General features: G+C 54.9%; 1 protein-coding gene across 8 annotated transcripts in view; it reads left to right on the top strand.

The window, feature by feature from the left end:
• The window catches only part of MED15 (mediator complex subunit 15), a 64,230-nt gene that overhangs the window by 45,123 nt on the left and 992 nt on the right, over positions 1–18,115 (top strand). For 4 of the 8 annotated variants that reach the window (XM_079762723.1, XM_079762725.1, XM_079762724.1 and 1 more), the window contains 11 exons: positions 1,014–1,334; positions 2,526–2,627; positions 8,338–8,457; positions 14,502–14,638; positions 14,736–14,863; positions 15,046–15,180; positions 15,263–15,326; positions 15,992–16,058; positions 16,524–16,684; positions 16,782–16,948; positions 17,378–17,476. In XM_079762723.1, the coding sequence (XP_079618849.1) occupies positions 1,014–1,334; positions 2,526–2,627; positions 8,338–8,457; positions 14,502–14,638; positions 14,736–14,863; positions 15,046–15,180; positions 15,263–15,326; positions 15,992–16,058; positions 16,524–16,684; positions 16,782–16,948; positions 17,378–17,476 (1,501 nt within the window). Of the gene's footprint in view, positions 1–1,013; positions 1,335–2,525; positions 2,628–8,337; positions 8,458–14,501; positions 14,639–14,735; positions 14,864–15,045; positions 15,181–15,262; positions 15,327–15,991; positions 16,059–16,523; positions 16,685–16,781; positions 16,949–17,377; positions 17,481–18,115 lie in introns of all 8 variants that reach the window. The other 4 variants (XM_079762730.1, XM_079762726.1, XM_079762727.1 and 1 more) reach the window with 4 other exon arrangements.

The raw sequence follows: 18,115 nt of genomic DNA, 5'->3' as shown, positions 1-18,115 counted from the left end.
CTCTTGTTCCGTACTTGGCCTCCCTCCTGTGGTATTGGAGCTCTGGACACGCACCAGCCGTTGTGATGGGTGTGGGGACCCAGAGCCAGCAGTGGAGCCTCCTGACACCTGGTGCCTCAGCTTCCTTCTTCATGGGCTTCCCACAGAACCTAGAACACGGAGGAAAAATAGCCCCTGACTTGCTAGGAGGTAATCTGATCTCACAAGACTGGCCTCTATGCCAGACTTGGGTGTCTAGCTGCAGACCTACTATGTGCTGGGGACTGACTCAGTGGAGGCTCTGGGTGCAAGCGATTCATATGAGTTAACTGAATCAAGAAGTAAGACAAACTCTTCAAGATGCATGAATGCTTGAGCCATCACGTGGGCTTGTTTGGTGCCTGAACACAGCACTAATCAACCTACACCTAGTGTCCTACAGGGACATGGCAATGTCACATTAGACGCCCTGCTCCTAAGAAAACAGTCCCCCCACCCCCCATGGTGTAGTCAGCATCAGACGTGTTGAGCATCTATTGTTAGGTCTGCTCTTGGCTGAGGGAGGGAATCCCTGAGGGGACCTCCACTTTTCTACCTCCAGGCCTTGGCTCGCTGACTCCTTTTCCCAGTGGCCACCCTCTCAGAACCGACAGTGAATCTTCAGTCCCACCTTTCATCTTCATCCTGAAAATCAGACATTGGCCATCTTCGTGAGGCTTGTACTATTGACCAGTGTAGGGACCTCGAAGATTTGAGTCACCTGAGCGTTTATCCCAGCCTCCATAGGGCTGCACCCATATGTTACTCTTAGTAAACTCTCCCAATATTTCCCTTGAATCTCGCATTCTCTCAGGTCTAGGGGTGGACCAGCCAGCGTCTGATGGCCAGGGCCCAAGTGCACTCTTGGTGTTTCCTCAGTGGGAAGTGCTCGCTCTGCCTCGTGTGAGGACAGCCCAGGCAGGCTTCCTGGGGCAAGGCTGGCACAGGGCCCAGAGGCCGATGGGGTGACGGAGTGCTACTTGTTCTGCCCCTAGATACAGCAGCAGCAGCAGCTGCAGAGGATGGCACAGTTGCAGCTGCAGCAACAGCAGCAGCAGCAGGCTTTGCAGGCCCAGCCGCCAATGCAGCAGCCACCAATGCAGCAGCCACAGCCTCCCCCCTCCCAGGCCCTGCCCCAGCAGCTGCAGCAGATGCATCACCCACAGCACCACCAGCCACAGCCACAGCCTCAGCAACCACCAGTGGCTCAGAACCAACCATCACAGCTCCCGCCACAGTCACAGACCCAGCCTTTGGTGTCGCAGGCTCCGGCCCTCCCTGGACAGATGCTCTACCCCCAACCTCCGCTGAAGCTTGTGAGTACCCATGACTTGTGGTAGGCTGTGGCTCCTCTCTGGTATCACATGAAGCTCGTGGCCATTAGCAGTTTCTGGAGCTCTTTGGCTATAGAGGGCGTGTCCTCTCTTCAAGCAATGGGACTCGGGTGGCCCTGTCCCATGTTGGCCTTCACGTCTGGCTCAGCGAGGGAGTGTGCATTCCAAGAGCTGCTGCACCCTGCACTGGGGGTCCCTGCTGCAGGAGTAGCCATTGGTCTTCCAAGCAGCATGGCTGATGGTGGTGGTGGCCGTGGCCATTTCAAAATTGTGGATGATTTTAGGATTGTTGATGATTAGGTAGGTGACAGCATGTGTATTCTCACTGTGGGAAGGACATGTCACCTCCATTAAGGACACAAACCATCCATGGTGGTTTGCTACTTGCTCAGAGTTTCTGTTCAAAGATCCCTGTCATGACCATATTTTTGAGGAGGGTATTAATATAAAATGTTACTTTCAGTCTTATTATACATCTCTGTGCAAAGCAAGTCCAGTCAGTGACGTTTACACAGAGGACAGAATATTGCCACCAAGTTAGGAGTAGCTACATCAAGGGGCCATTTTTATGTGTGGGGTTTTTTTTGCTCGTTTCCTTGCTTTTCATGGCCTTTTCTATGTGTGACTCATTGAATGGAGTACGGATAGGCCATGCCTGAACTGAGTGGCAAGTGAATAGAAGGCTCACAGGGGCAGGCTGGAAGGCTGGGGATAGTTGGGAGGAGCAGGTATTAGTAGACCTGTCACCTAGGAGCCATCCTTCTGCTGGCTGGCCAGCCACTCTGGTTTCTTTTGAGGCATCAGGGCTCTGAGTGGGACTCTTACAGACTGTCAGTGCGCTGGGCCCGAGGTTGAGAAGGCTGGGCTGTGTGGTTGGAGCCATTGCTTTGTTTGCAGTGATAGATGGTGATGACATCTCAGTGGGAAAGCTGTACTTCTCACCAGAGTTAGAGGAAGTGGGACTCCACTGTGCAACTCGAAGACAGGCTGGTGTGGGACATTGCTCATGAGCTAAAGGATAAGGAACGGCCATTAAGGTGACATAATAACCAGTGAAGACGTAACGATCCCATCCTCCTCCTCATGAAAAGCTTCCAACTTCAAAGCTCCCCCAGAAGTAGTGGGTGCTCTGCTCTCCGTGGCTCCAAATCGAATTCTCCCTTCCTCCACCAGGTCCGAGCTCCGATGGTGGTGCAGCAGCCCCAGCAGCCACCGGTGCAGCAGCAGACAGCGCCGACAGCTCAGGCCCCCCAGATAGTGGGTTCTGGAGTCCAGGTGAGGGCCATCAGAGCCAGGGGCTTCTGTAGTTAGCAGGTGCATGTCCACTTGCGAATGGAGCTGGATTTCCAGCGTTCTGTGGCGAGGGTCCTGGTTGGATCAGGGCCAGGTCAGTAAAGCATGGGTCTTCTCTTCCCTGGCACTTTGCGAGATGATGGCTTTCCTGGAGCTGGTCCCTGTGGTCATGAGGTAGCCAGCTCTGCTTGATTATATCTGGGTCCCCCAGCTGCATAGTGCACGTGCCATTCCCACCTCACCTCTGATGTCCTTTATCTTACCTTTTTCCTTCTTAGACCACTCAGTGGAGAGGAGAGTGTTGTAGTCTCATACTTGCCTCAACTCTGAGTACGGGCTGGCAGGGGGTGGACAGTAGCTCTCTAGAAACTGGGAAGAGCGTGGGAATGGTGGCATCTGGCTCCAGCTGACAGCGCAGGCTTGTGCTGTGGTCCCTGCCAGGCTGGCTTCTGGTGCTTACTCCTCTGCTGGGAAGTGTGGCCGAGGCCCACCACGTTCACCCTCTGAGTATTGGGTATTGATGGATGGAGGAGGCCTTGTCCCACCTTTTCGTAGTGGAGACCAGATTCTTGTTGGTTTCTGGGGGTTGGAGCTTGGCTCTGTGACTTCTCCATGGACACCCTCCCTTACCCTCGTGCTGGTGCTGAGGTGGGGAGACATCCAGTCTGGGGCCTCGGTTCTTCCTGTCTCCACCCAGTGGTAAGAGCGCAATAGTCCAGCTCAGAAGAGTGTTGGCTTTAGATAGAGGAGACATACTAGTTGATGTGGTAAGACTACAGCCACCCGGTGCCACACGCCCCGCTTGTTATCCTGAGTGCACAGGCCACATGTCGAGCCTTCTGGGATTCGGTGTGTTCCTTTAGTGTCAGATGACATTTCACTGTGGGAGAGGCTCAGAAACAGTCCTTCCTGGTCCCAGCTGCGTGGCTGGAGTTGTGGGAAGCTGCCTGAGGAGAAGCTAGCCGAGGGGAGGAACCTGAGGTGTTTCGATGCAGCTGAGCCAGACTAGCAGCCTCTGGGGTCTCTGCACCAAATGACCTGGGCCCAGAGTTCCCTACGTCACCAATGTGCCCAGACATGATCTTGTGTGAAACACACAATGGACTTCATATCTGTAGCGGGGACGGGGGCTGGCTGCCCGGTGTGACGAGGTTGGAGTCCATCTCTGCTGCCTGCTGTGTCCTGTGATTGTCCTCAGGCTTCCTAGGGCTCCCTTCTTGGTGTCTCCTGCAGAGAAGGAGGTGATGCATGGTCAGAGCCACGGCCCACCCAGTCCACAGAAGCCACTGCCCTTGTCACAAAGTGACCCTCCCTCCTCTGTCCCAGGGCCATTCTTAATGGAATCTTCCAGTTCTCGGGTCCAGTCTAGTAGGAAAGGGAGAAGCTTGGCATGTTTTAGCTTGCACTGGGCCATCCTGAAGCAGAACTTCTCTCCATCCCACTTATCAGAGTTTGGGAATGAGCTGCCACAGAAAAGTTGTCTTCCGACTGAGGTCTGGCCCGTCCTGCTGGTTTATTCCTAGGCTTCTCGCTCAAGGAAGTGTACTCCCTGTCGCTTCCCTGGCACCTCACCCCCTTCCAGAAGCAGGCACAGTTGTTTGTGCTCAGTACCCTGCATGAGCCTGTGTGCAGCGCTGCTTTTCCCAGCAGTTACTCTGCCCTTTGCTTCTGCTGGAGGTCCCAGTCCAGCCAGCTCGGGAGCTTGGCTGTGGGCTCGGCCGTGGGCTCAGTCACCTCTAGGGTAACCTTGATTTGTAACCTTCTTTCCCTCCGGTGGAGGCACAAGGCTGCTGGCAGGCAACGCTCCGAAGGGACGGGGCCTCTTCTTTTCAGGAGGGGGACTCGTAGCTGTGGTGGATGAAGTACTTGAGTACGTGGGTGGGTTTGGTTTTATTAAGAATGAGCCTTCAGGTTTTCTTTTAGGAGCAATGTCCACCTCATTCCTGAGTGTCACAGACCAGCATCTGTGGGTGAGAGGGTGAGAGGCCTCATCCTGCACGGTGTGGCCCAGGGTGGGATTCCCAGGTGCTGGCGGCAGGGGAAGCGTTCTTGAAACCCAGGTGTGCGAGCGCCTGTTGGTGCCGTGCCTCAGCCCAGATGCAGAACCTTGGCAGTCCTCTGCTGGTCTGCCTCGGGGCTCCTGGCAGGCACCGCTGTTTTGTGGAGCCCAGTTGGCTGGCATCCCCGTGTTCTATTAGCAGCGGTGTCCCCAGGGTGGACAAGCCTTCCTGGGAGAATCTCGGGATTCAGTCTTCCTTTGCAACCTGGACAAGACAAGGCTAGAGATACTTGGACCCAAACACTTTTAAATATGTGTGGTGACTGTAGAATGTGGGTAGTTAAGAGAACTATAAATAAGGGAAACATTTCAGACTAGAAGAAACAGTTTGATATCTCTTCTTTCCAGTTCTCACGTAGTGGAGGTCATAGGATATACATAGGATTTTGTGTATTGCCGTTACATTACAATAGAAGTAAAACGCTTTATAATTAAAATATCTCAGTCAACATTATTCTATAGGTAGTGTTCCTTTTATGAATATATCCTGCTGTCCTTAATTTATGTCCTGTTCTTGGATCCTGAGATTATTTTCGTTTTTTTGCTGTTACCAGGGATGCATGTCTAATGCATGGCTGGCTTTTAGATTGTTTCCTGATGCTTTCCAGAAGTGAGTCACCGGGTCACGTTGGGGCCCTGATCAGCCAGTCATCTACCAGGGTTAAAGGTGCCAGCTAGTACTCCTGTGTGGTGCCCATGCATTTGACATCAGGACATGGTGACCACGTGTCGCAGCTTTACATATGTGAACTGCTGCACGCAGGGGCAAGTGCTGCTCTGTGAAAGAAGTGCTGAGCCTGGGCTTGAGCTGGTAGCCCTCCATGCCTTGTCTCTCAACTCCGTCCCCTCGGCACAGAAAAGAGGTGCCTCGTCGAACACGCCATGGTGTTGTGGCCTGATGAGTGGCCAGGGCTCAACCAGGGGCCGAGTTTGGTGTGTGGTGTGCTATGAAAATCGGTGTGCCCTCTTATGTATATGCTTGGTTCTCGTAGCTAATGTTATTTGTGTAAATGAGAAAGTTGATGTCATTGTCAATACAGTGGGACTTATTAGGTTACACAGGGTAGCTGCACTAACTTCTGTCTCTTTTATAAATGTTATCTGTGACTGCAGATAAAACCAGAATGGAATGTGTCTCCATTTCCAAACAGTCCCTATGTTTTTATCTTTCAACATTCTATTTTTTAGCATATGGAAACTTAATTTTAACTTTTTAAAAATCTTTGTTGAAAGTATTACACAGGTCCTCCTTTTTCCCTCCTTAACCTCTTCCAGCCGCTCCCGTCCTCCCCCAGGCCCTCACCGCCCCATTGTCTGTGTCCATGGGTTATGCATATGTGCATACAAGTTCATTCCCACTCACCCCTCCCCTGCCTTTCCTCTGAGTTCAACACTCTTAATTATAACTTTCAAGTTACAAAAGAAATATCATCAAAGATACTTCCCTTTCTTCGCCAGTTTTTCTCAGTGGATAGGACATCGGCCTGGACTGAAGGATCCCAGGTTTGATTCTGGTCAAGGGCACGTACCTTGGTTGCAGGCTTGATCCCTGACCCCAGTTGGGACAGGTGCGGGAGGCAACCAATTGACGTGTCTCTCACATTGATGTTTCTCTCTGTCTCTCCCCTTCCACTCTCTCTAAAAATCAGTGGGAAAATATCCTCGGGTAAAGATTAAAAAAAAAAAAAGATACTTCCCTGATGTGCCGCCCTGTATGGACGCTCTCTGTCCTCCTTCCAGGCCCTCCTGCCTAGTGACCATGGAGGAGCCAGGCCCACAGCCCGCAGCCTTGAGGATGGAGCTTGAATTCCTTTCTGGGTGGATGTGTGTTGGGAGGTAAAGAAATGTAGTCACTCAGGAGAATGGGAGAATGAGTTGCTGGGTGTTTGCTGCCTGGGTCATCTGATCTAGTAAACACTACTGCTGTGTTTTCATTAGAATTTATGGTTAAAAGAAAATGAGCTTTTCCTCCCAGGATTTCTCAGTTACAAGAAAACCAGTCAGCAGCAAATTAGATTTAAGCATTCATTCCTTATTACTTTTGTTTCTTCATGGAAAAAAATTGCAACTCTCTTGTACCACCTGACTTACTTCCAGATCTTTCTCCCTCTGGAAAGAGCACTTTTTAGTGGCCACTGGCCCTGATGTGCAGTGCATTGGTGGTTGTAAATGGACACTGTTTACTGTTACCCCCATCTGCCCATGGGGTGAGAGCCGAACCCAGGAGACAGCTGCTTTCGGCCTCACCCAGGGTTTGGGGAGTGGGCCTTCGGGTAAGAGTCATGTTTCCCCGAGGCTTCCTGTCCTCACACCCTCCCCAACGTCCCACTTTGTGTGTAAACTGGGCGGTTAGTGGTGGGCTCTTCAGGACCGCGCTCGAGTTTGGCAGACACCAGAATGCCTTCCTCGTCCCCCACCCCCAAGGAGTTCTTTTGTGGGGTGGCTGCAGAAATGTCTTCTCCCAGCCCATTCCCATCGCTATGGGAAGGTTCAGGTTGGAATCTGCTGCTGCTTGTGTCAGCCCTAGCTTGCGGTGCCTGCTGCATGTGACCCGTGAATGTGGGTGTGGAACGCAATTGTGATGCCAGAGATCTCCCCTCAGCCCTTTGCCCTGCTTCTGAGCGCTGTCCTGGCACCACCCCGCCGCATGGACTGAATCGCCATCAGTGCCGCTTCGCTTCAGTCTCATGGACTGGCTCACACCCTCGTGGGACAGACGTTTTGTTTTCCCATGGATCGTCCCTCTTCCTTTCTGAGGGGCTGCGTTGGTTGCACCTGAAAAGTTGTGAGTGCATACAGGCCTATTCTCCATCCCCAACTCCGAGCCCAGAGTGAGAATGACCAGGCCTCAGGAGACCTGGTTCCCGACAGTGCAAGCCAGGCCTGGGCCTACGACAGGGCTGCCCTGATGTGTTCAGAAGTATCAGTTGATGAGGAGAGCGGTCCCAGACAGGCTGGAATTCTGGAATTTGGAATCATCTTGTATGTTTAAGGACAGACCTGACCCATGTCCCTGGGGGAGGCATACCTCCTCGTGAGCTCGAGGCTTTAAGCGAAGTCCCAGCCACCTCTCCCTGGTTTTAGTTATAAACTGGTTCCCTGGTAGAAACTTAACCGCCTGGAGGAGAGAAGGACAGTTTGAGTGCGGGCCCTCGGAGGTGGTTTCATAAGGCGGTGGTATCCTATTGGGAAGGAAAGGTGAGCTGGTTTACCTGTCCTCTTCCTCCATTTTAATGACAGCTGACTTCTAACCAGCTTTGGTGGAGTGGACTCTTCAGAGTCTGTCCCAGGAGCTTGGTCTCCTAAAAACACCACCTTTGGCCATTGAGGTCTGGCCTTGAAGGCTCTGTGGGCGCATCAGCAGATGAGAGGCTTGTGGAAGGAGTGCATCCAACAGAATAGAAAGGTCTGGAGGCAGCATTCTTAGCGGCTCCTCTAGATTCCTGATGCCTACCTACATGGGCCTCCATGCTGTGGGCTTGAACATGTAGGCCGGACTGCCCCGAGCCCCTGCAGGCCCCTCATCCTTGTCATGGAGCTACTTGTCATGGAGGCTGCACATCCCTCTCCGCCTACCCCTGCACTGAGTTTCTTTGTTGCGATCACCTTGTCTGTTGTCCCTCTGTCCTCAAGATGATCGCCGAAGCCTTGGCCCAAGGCGGGATGCAAGTAAGAGCCCGGTTCCCGCCCACCACTGCTGTGTCTGCCGTCCAGTCAAGCTCCATCCCTTTGGGCAGAGAGCCCTCAGCACAGGTATTTACGGGGCGGTGCCCAGGGCTCCTGGGAAGCTTGGGGTCCTCTGAGCGCCTTTGTGAGACACACTGTAATCTCTGTGACTTCTTTCACAGTGGCTCTCAGAGTACCTAACCAAGCTTACATGAGGCCAAACCCGGCTTGTTTCTTGAGGGGATGTGAGTAAATATCTGGGCTTATTTTTATTTTAATATTTTGGATAGTTCTGATGTTTTCATTTTCTAGAGAATGTGGGAGTAAAATACCTTTTAAAAATGTTAGTGTTGCCCTAGCTGGTTTGGCTCAGTAGATAAGAGTGTTGGCCTGTGGACTGAAGGGTCCCGGGTTTGATTCTATCAAGGGCCATGCCTGGATTGCGGGCTCGATTCCCCATTAGGGGCCGTGCAGGAGGCAGCAATCATTAATTCTCTCTCCTCATTGATGTTTCTCTCTCTCCCTCTTCTTTCCTCTCTGAAATCAATAAAAACATATTTTTTAAAAAATGTTAGTGTTGTCCAGCCAGTGTGGCTCAGTGGTTGAGCATCAACCTATGAACAGGAGATCATGGTTCAATTTCTGGTCAGGGCACATGCCCAGGTTACAGGCTCGATCCCTAATGGGGGGCGTGTAGGAGGCAGCCAATCAATGATTCTCTCTCATCATTGATGTTTCGATCTCTCTCTCCCTCTCCCTTCCTCTCTGAAATAGATAAAAATAGATAAAAATAAGAAAAATGTTAGTGTTTTAGCCCTGGCGGTTGTGGCTCATCCCATGCACTGAGAGGTCACCAGTTCGATTCCTGGTTTTGGGCTCCCCAGTAGGGGGCATGCAGGAGGTAGCTGATAGATGTTTCTCTCTCCTTCTCCCTTCCTTTCTCTCTAAAATCAATAAAAACATTGTTTTTCAGTTAGTGTCTTAGATAGTTATGCTGTTGTCATTTTCATGGTAAAATAAAACAGAAGCTAAGCAAGTAGTTTGGCTTTCTGGGGCTGTGCTGTCTAATGCTATATAGCTATTAGCCATATGTAGCTATTTACATTTAAACTAATTAAAATTAAATAAAACTAAAAATTGAGTTCCTCAAGTTACAGTCAGTTGAAATTTAATTACATTTCAAGTGCCCAGTAGCCCCATGGGGAAGTCAGTGACTGTCATACTGGACACCACAGATCATCAGACAGTCAGTCCATGGAAGCAAAAAGTGGTCAGACCATGCTGCTGTAGAGTTTGCTGTGTAGGGCATCGAATTTACCACACACACCCCTCTTCCTAGGTAGATAAAAGCTTCTGTGTACATTACATGTTTTCAGGGATACGAATTTCTGGTTCTTGTATGGTAGGAAATTTGGAATTCTTCTATGGTATATTTGTTTAACAAATAGTCATGTGCATTCCATGGGCCAGGCACTATTTTAAGATTCTGAGAATAAATTGGAGATGAGGTTTCCTTATGGGACTTTCTTCCCATTTTAATGGGCTTGCTGTTAAAACCTCAGATTTGCCAAAACTTTAGCATTCATTTTCTGTTGTCAGGGAGATACATCTATAGTCCAGCAGGTGGTGGCCCGGCCTTTCTCTGATATTTCCAGCGTTTAAACCGTTATCCTCCCGCACATACACACACATAGGGCCAGGGACACCTTGGGCATTCAGTTGTCCATGGTTCCAGAATTGGTGTATTTCTAATCCAGTCCCTTCTAAAAAAAGATAGCTTTTTTCCAAGAATATATCATTAAGCACTGGTCGGTGTGGCTCAGTTGGTTGAATGTTGTCAGGTGCACCAAAGGGTCACGGGTTCAATTCCTGGTCAGGACACTTACCTAGGTTGTGGGTTTGATCCCCCAGTCAGGGTGTGTACAGGAGGCAATCAATCGATGTTTCTCTTTTTCTTTCCCTCCTTCCCTCCCTCCCTCCCTCTCCCTTTTTCCCTTTCTCCCTCTCCCTCCCTCCCTCCCTCCCTCCCTCCCTCCCTCCCTCCCTCCCTCTCCCTTTTTCCCTTTCTCCCTCTCTCTCCCTCCCTCCCTCCCTCCCTCCCTCCCTTCCTCTCTCTCTTTAAAATCAATTTTTTTTTAAATGTAGTGAGGAGCTGGCATGGCTCAGTGGTTGAGCATCGACCTGTGAACCAGAAAGTCAGGGTTCAATTCCCCTGGTCAGGGCACATGCCCAGATTGCTGGCTCAGTCCCCAGTGTGGGACGTGCAGGAGGCAGCCAATCAATGACTCTCTCTCATCATTGATGTTTCTATCTCTCTCTCCCTCTCCATTCTGCTCTGAAATCAATAAAAAAAATTTTTTTTTAATGTATTGAGGAGCCACCCCTGCTGTCCTAACAGGGGTACCACCCAAGCTCTCAGCAGCTGACACCTCCAGACCTTGGCATGTCCGTATGGCATGGCATGTGGCTGCTGTCCACCCCCGGCCACCTGCACATAGCCCACAGCAGGATGTGCTTCAGCATCTAGAGTGCCTGTCTGGTTTTGTTAACCTTTGGCAACAAATTGGGTTCCAGAAAACGCAGATTGGAATGTCAGATCTTCTTTTATCAGTCTTTCTTGAGCCGAGGCTCCAGCGTCTCTGCCTCTCCTCCCCCCGTCCCCGGGCTGCATCTTCGTGTTGTGGTGCGGGATATGGATGGTCGTAGCCAAGCAGAAGTCTGGCCAGACACATGGCGGACACAGTGCCCCACCCCGGGGCCCAGGGGTGACATGGGTTCCTGTCTCAGCACTCCCTTGGTGGGTGTAAGCAGGTGGCTCCACAATGGGACTCACTTTGCTCTAGAGGTGACTGTGGGGACACATCACATGCAGGAGACCAGTAACACGGGGCAGTTCCAGGGATGTCCAGTGGATGCGGGTGGTTCCAAGAAGGCTGGAGTGCATGGTGCTGCCAGCCTCCCCTGAGGTTTCTTTGCAGCACAAGGCTCCCCAGACCCACCTTGCTGCCCTCCGGCCCCGCCGCCCTTCCGCCTCTGGTTGCTTGCTCTTTGCCTGCTCTGTGCATCCACCCGGCCTTCCATCCTGCTTCTGCAGGCCCCCTTTCCACTCGTCCTTGCTTCCCCTGGAAAGCAGACGGCGCAGAGGTGCTTGGCTCCCCTGCTAGACATGGGGCCTTGAGTGGGTCACTTTCACTTCCTGTGAGTGATGTGCAAGCGAAGGGGTGGCAGCACTCTATGGCTTTGCCAGTAGCTGTGATAGACGTGCCCATGTTTGTGGCAGAATGTGCCAGAAGAGAAAGATTCAGAGCTGGAGTGCAGTTCTCCCCTGATGAGCCCGGCACAGAACTGAGGCAGCACAGCTAACTGTCTTGGTCTCCTCTGTCCTAGAGGCCAGTCAGACCCGGCATGAACCTGAGGACCAGGGCTTACTAGCTGCCTCACTAGGCCAGTTTTTTCTTGACATGGGCCTTTGGGTGGCTGCTTCCCGTCTCAGGTGTGTGATTGGTGACTCAGGATTCAGAGGTCCTGGGGGCCGTGGGCCTCCCAGCACTGATGCCGGAGAGGCGTCCTGAAGGCCTCTGAGGGGTAATGTTTGCTGCCAACAGGAGGTGTGCATTTTTCCAGAGGAGCTGTCAGATGCAAAGAGATCGGATGTCGGAGGCCAAGGGGGTTCCCTTAAGAGTTTTGACTGAGGGGCCAGAGGAGCCAGAGCCCAGGCTGGACATGAGAGGGGGGCTTGGGGAGGAGGCAGAGCCACTGAGCTCACACGCCTGCTCAAGCAGGCTGTTCTTCACTGTGTCTCAGACCCTCGTTCTGGTGCTGGGGGAGCTGTGTATGTCAGTGGCTCCATGGAACCCAAAAGCAGAGGATCTGAGCAAAGTGCGCCCTATTTCCCCATGTTCTGAGTGCTTGAGGGTGCCTCTTAAAATACAGGGCAGAGCAAAAGTAGGTTGACAGTTCATAGGGAAACTAATACAATAAATAATAATACAAAAATAAACTGTTTTGTGTACTCACAATTGTAAACCTACTTTTGCCCCATTCCGTACAGTTTCAGACACTTAGGTGGGAAGTGGACTGTGAAGTGGCCTTTCTGCTGCAGGTGCCTCATTCCCCTTCAGAGAAGCACTCGCTTCAGGCAGCAGACAGAAGCCAGACACCTTCTAGAAGGGACAGCTGCTTGAACAGAGGCTGAGGCACTCTGGGGCGAGTGGGGTGCATGCCGGGCCCAGGTGCTCAGGGAGAGGCCAAGTGGAAGGGTTTGACCTGTGGGCAGGAAGAGGGTGAGGCAAGATGCAGCTTCAGGGGCTATAGGGCAGGGAGTGGCAGCAAGTTGGAGTCAGGGAAAGGTTGGGGCTCAGGGGGCAGGTGGGGAGCGGCTTTACAGGGAGGGTGCCAGACCTCGGGGAGGGCCCTCAGGCCTTTGCATCCCCTCCTTGGCACCATATGTGGTTCTCTGAATGGACTTTTCTGAGGCGACCCTCACCTTCCTGGTCCTGGGAATTGGTTGGCACCTGAGTAGATTCTAGAGCATATTTTCCAGTGCAGGGGCCATGAGGCCCTAGGACTCAGTGCATCCAGGCCCAGTGAGGGCGAGTCCTACACAGGGATTGGGTGGGGGGGAACTAAGCTGCTCCAGACCCTGTTTGTGCCCCTGCTGATGTCAGCATGAAACACCTGGAACCATGTTGCTCCCCTCAAGCTCCCTCACTCCAGCCCCTCCACTTCCGGCTTGAGTGTGTACCTCTCTGACCCAGCCATGTTGGAAGTGCCGTGATGTGGCCTCTGTGCCCCCTGCAGCTCCGTCCTACACACTCGGTGGGGTGGGGAGGAAGCCAGAGAACAGGAGGAGAAGCCGTTCTCTCCTGGAGCTTGTTCCAGGCAGTGTGGGAGAAAGGGCAGGGCCCCATGCCTGCCCCTGCCCGCCTAGTGGGGTAGGGGGATAGGGGAGGTGGCATCCTGTTTTCCTGGTGGGATCCGGGCTCTTTCAAATGTTCCTTCCTGCTCCCTGACAGGAGGACTGGAATGCAGCGACGCACTCCGAGTGATCCTAACCCAGCACTCCCAGTGCCATGGGGGAGGAGTGTGTGGGAGAGGGCAGTCGGTCTATGGAACTGGATGGTTCAGGAGGCGGGGTGTGGGCTGGGCTATGCAAAGCAGGCTCTGAGGTGGTGCTAGGAGTGCAAGGAGGTTGGCTAGGCTGTGGGAGAAGTCACTGCCAACCCTTTGCTCAGGCTGGCAGGGCCTTTGGGTGATCCCGCTGTGTGGAGGGGCTGGGCCTGTATGCCACCATCAGTCAGTACTGGGCGAGGCAGCTCTCTTCGGGGCTTATTCCAGGAGAGGCCAGTTACCCAGGGCTGGCGGGCAGGCGTCTCTCTAGCTGTCCTCACACCTGGAACTGCCACCCTGAGCTTCACTGTGGGAAGTGGTTGCTTCACACATCCTCGTCCCAGAGTCCTAGGGCGTGTGGTTTCATCCTGTGGAGCTCACAGGGGAATGGCACTTCCCTGGTGAGGACAGCGTGCAGTTGACTCTGTTGTGTCTCCTCAATGAGGCCTGTAGGGAGTAGGGTGAGCCCTGGCTTTGCAAACAAGGCAGCAGCTTCTGAGAATGACGCTGAGCCACTCACGTGACAGAGGGACCTGCAGGTCCAGACCCAGAGCCCCAGGTGAGGCATGCTGGTGAGGGCTGGCCTGGGCCACTTTGCTCCCATTAAGTGGAGGATGGTCTTACCCATCACAGAGCGGGTTTACAGAGAGCTCCTCCAGGGCCACAGCCTTCCCTGGCCTCCCGCTCCACAGTCTCCCACACGGGGCGGCAGGCGCAAGGGCATGCTTGTCTCAGCGCAGAAGGCCCCGTTCTTCATGGGTCTCCCCCATGGAGCAAGGGCTACCCAGCCAGGTGTTGGTCACCATGTGTGTGTGTACTCGAGAGGTGGGGCACGTGCCTGTGTTAGTATTTGAGAAGCAGGGCATCGAAGAAAGACAAGGGTATGCAGTGAGGCTGTGAGAGACAGAAGGGGCTGTGCGTGCAGCCACGTGGGGTCCCCAAGTCGGAGCGGGTGGGAACAAGGGGACAGTGGGAGTGAGAGTGGGTGGCAGGCGAGCAGGCTGAGCCCCCTCCACTTCCAGGTCAGCCAGAACAGCCTCACCATGCTGTCCTCGCCGTCGCCGGGCCAGCAGGTGCAGACCCCGCAGTCGATGCCCCCTCCCCCACAGCCGTCCCCGCAGCCCGGCCAGCCCAGCTCACAGCCCAACTCCAACGTCAGGTAGGCCTGGCCGGGGTGCCCCTCCCTGCCTGGCTCACAGGGAGGGCCCTGCTGGTGCCCACAGCTCACAGACACGCTCCCTTTCCCTTTGCTGCAGCTCCGGCCCTGCCCCATCCCCCAGTAGCTTCCTGCCCAGCCCCTCACCACAGCCCTCCCAGAGTCCAGTGACAGCGCGCACCCCGCAGAACTTCAGTGTCCCCTCCCCGGGACCTTTAAACACCCCTGGTAAGTCGGGTTGGGGATGGGCATAGCCTGAGACCCAGGGCCAATCGTGTCACCCACATTAGCCCTGGGAGTTGAGATGCTGAGGGCAAACCCGAGCCCCTTGGAGCCCGAGCACCCCACCGTGAGGATTTGCAGAGTCGGGCCTTGTGGCCTGGCTGGGCTCACCAGCTTCTGTCCTGCAGTAAACCCCAGCTCAGTCATGAGCCCAGCGGGCTCCAGCCAGGCCGAGGAGCAGCAGTACCTGGACAAGCTGAAGCAGCTGTCCAAGTACATCGAGCCCCTACGCCGCATGATCAACAAGATCGACAAGAATGAAGGTGAGGGCGGGGCCTGCACGGGGGTTGGGGTGGGAGCGGCAGACTCCCGGGCTGTGTCTTAGTATCCCCTCTTCTGTTCCAGACAGGAAAAAGGACCTGAGTAAGATGAAGAGCCTTCTGGACATCCTGACTGACCCCTCCAAGAGGTGAGCATGTCCTCAGCCCCCGGGGGAGGGCGGTGCTACACCCACAGCTCACGGGGGATCCCAGGCTGCTGCTTGGCCAGGCTAGGACCCTGCAGAGTATAGAGAAGGGGCTGGGCTCTACTTAGTTGTGTCTGCTGAGGCTCTAAGCCCCTGCCCCCACCTTTGCCAGCTGTGGGCCAGCCCAGCTCACAGCCCAACTGCAGCGTCAGCTTCTGGGGCCCTCATAAGACAGAGCCTTAAGAAGCACTCTGGAGGCGGTGGAGTGCCAGGCTCTCGACACAGCGCCACAGAACTGCGTGTGGACTGGCCTCAGGTTACTTCCCTTGGCTCAGACTGTCTCCTTCCTGGTTTGCTTTTCGGGACAGAGTGCTAGACACTGCAGGACTGGCCTATTGGAGTGTGATGGCCCACAGGCCTTCTTGGCTTGACCCTCATTTGGGCCCTGGCCTACCTGTGCCTTGTTCTGCTGATCAGGACTGAGCAGCTCCTGGGGTGGGACCACCAGGCCTTAGGCTCTGGATTCCTGTGGACGGTTCCAGTAGCCAAGGCTCCCGGCCTGACTGTCCAGGGGAGGTCAGATGGGTGTGGTTGGGATTAGCACACGTGAGCTGCCAGTTCCCCCACCCTCTAGCACAGGGGGTCAGCCACATACCCTCTCCCCACAGGTGCCCCCTGAAAACTCTGCAGAAGTGCGAGATTGCCCTGGAGAAACTCAAGAATGACATGGCGGTGGTGAGTGGGGTGCTGTGGTCTGGTGAGGTTCTGAAGGCAGCAGGGAATGTCAGGGCGCACCCGACAGTGACTCGGAACCACAGGCTGAGAGCTGCCCTCACTGTCCAGGGTGGGCAGAGGGGGCTCACGGCTCAGCCTGGGCGCCCTGCCTGGAGTTTTCCAGGTAGGTCTGCTGTGGCTGGTGGGGAGGTGGGAGAAATTGCCCTCCAGCTGTGGCCTGTGGGTGCTTCCTCCAACCCCCAAGCTGTGGGTTTTCCTTTAAGCTGCCTCCACTTGCCAAGCAATAGGCCAGGCCCTGGTGGGAGGGGACTCGGGGAGAATGTGTCCAGGATTGGCCATCTTTGACTCCAGGGGTTGGAGGTGGTGGGGAGCCTCGGGAAGTCTGGCTGTAAGTAAGGGTGAGGGCCTTGGGCTCAGGAGAGTCTTCCCAAGAGGAGGCTGCTGACCCCACCCATCCTGTACCAGCCCACGCCCCCACCACCCCCGGTACCACCAACCAAGCAGCAGTACTTGTGCCAGCCGCTCCTGGATGCCGTCCTGGCCAACATCCGCTCGCCCGTCTTCAACCATTCCCTGTACCGCACATTCGTGCCAGCCATGACGGCCATCCATGGCCCACCCATCACGTATGTACAGCCCAGGGCTTAGCCTTGCGGTGGGCACAGGTGTGGGGCTACAGGCCACAGCCTAGCCCGGTGTGGTCACCACGATCGCCTCCTCCAGGGCACCGGTGGTGTGCACCCGGAAGCGGAAGCTTGAAGAGGATGAGCGGCAGAGCATCCCCAACGTGCTCCAGGGGGAGGTGGCCAGATTAGACCCCAAGTTCCTGGTGAACTTGGACCCTTCTCACTGCAGTAACAACGGCACCGTCCACCTGATATGCAAGCTGGGTGAGTACCGGGGAGGGCAGGGCTGACGAGGAGTAAGCCCAGCCCCAGGACTCCGCCATTTCTCCGGGCCACAGGGGTGCTAAGAACACAGCTTCCAGGCTTCACCTCAGAACTGGCCCAACCCGACTGTGCACCGTGCTCAGCCTCCTACAGGCCCCCAGGCTCACAGCACAGCCCCAGGCCCAAAGGAGCCTGCCTGCTTGTCCTCCTTGATCCTTACACGCCTGGCCCCAGGACATCTTCCGAGGGCTGGACCTCGAGCCCAGCACTCCCCTCTCCCCTGTGCCAGGGAAGTCCAGCCCTCCTGTCCAGGGGTAGCTCTGCTGCCTGAGGCCCTAGAGCCAGTGTCCTCCCGGCTTTGCAGCCTCTCCAGAAGCAGGGCTGGGAGGCAGGGTGAGCGGGGAATAGGCACAGCCTCTTGTGTTGCAGATGACAAGGATCTCCCGAGCGTGCCACCACTGGAGCTCAGTGTGCCTGCCGACTACCCCGCCCAGAGCCCGCTGTGGATCGACCGGCAGTGGCAGTACGGTGGGTGAGCCGAGAGGACGGCTGTGAGGAGTCCCTGCCTGGGACTCAGGGCAGGCAGGGTCAGCTCTGAGCAACCAGGGTTTGCTCCATGTGCCACCCAAGTTGAGGTCCCTCCCTCTCCTCCTCTGGCTCCCCTTTATGGACAAGAGCAGGTTGCCCAGCAGCCACTGGAGAAAGAAGGGTCTCTACCCCCATTGCGTCCCTTTGTCCTGCAACTTCAGGGCATCCGTGTACAATAGGTGAGGAGTGAGCAGACCCAGGCCCAGCTGTTCCAGCGGTCCTTGTGGGGGACAGACAGGAGCTTGGGCTCAGGGGAACCCATCTGGGTGACATGGCTCTCAGACAGAGGCCCAGAGGGCTTCATTGATGAGTCCCCGTGAGGGCTCAGACCTGGCACACACGGGACCAGGACTAGGGCCCTGAGGCTATCCCTGAGGGAAAGCCCTGGGCTCCAGGTCCCTTCATGTTGCAGTTCTCCAGTGACACTGGGCCTGGGAGAGCCCGACAGCCACCAGCGGTGCATGGGCGAAGGCATCCCAGGTAGCCGTGGCTGAGAAGTGCCCCCGACGCCAGCTCTGTGCCTGTGAGGGCAGGTGCCCATACAAGAGTTGCACAGTGCCGGTTGTCCTGGAGGAGGGC

Source organism: Cnephaeus nilssonii (genome assembly GCF_951640355.1).
Source record: "Cnephaeus nilssonii genome assembly, chromosome: 22".
NCBI classification, from domain to species: Eukaryota; Metazoa; Chordata; class Mammalia; order Chiroptera; family Vespertilionidae; genus Cnephaeus; species Cnephaeus nilssonii.
The sequence above is the reverse complement of the archived record's forward strand: the minus strand, read 5'-3'. Positions and strand labels throughout refer to the sequence as shown.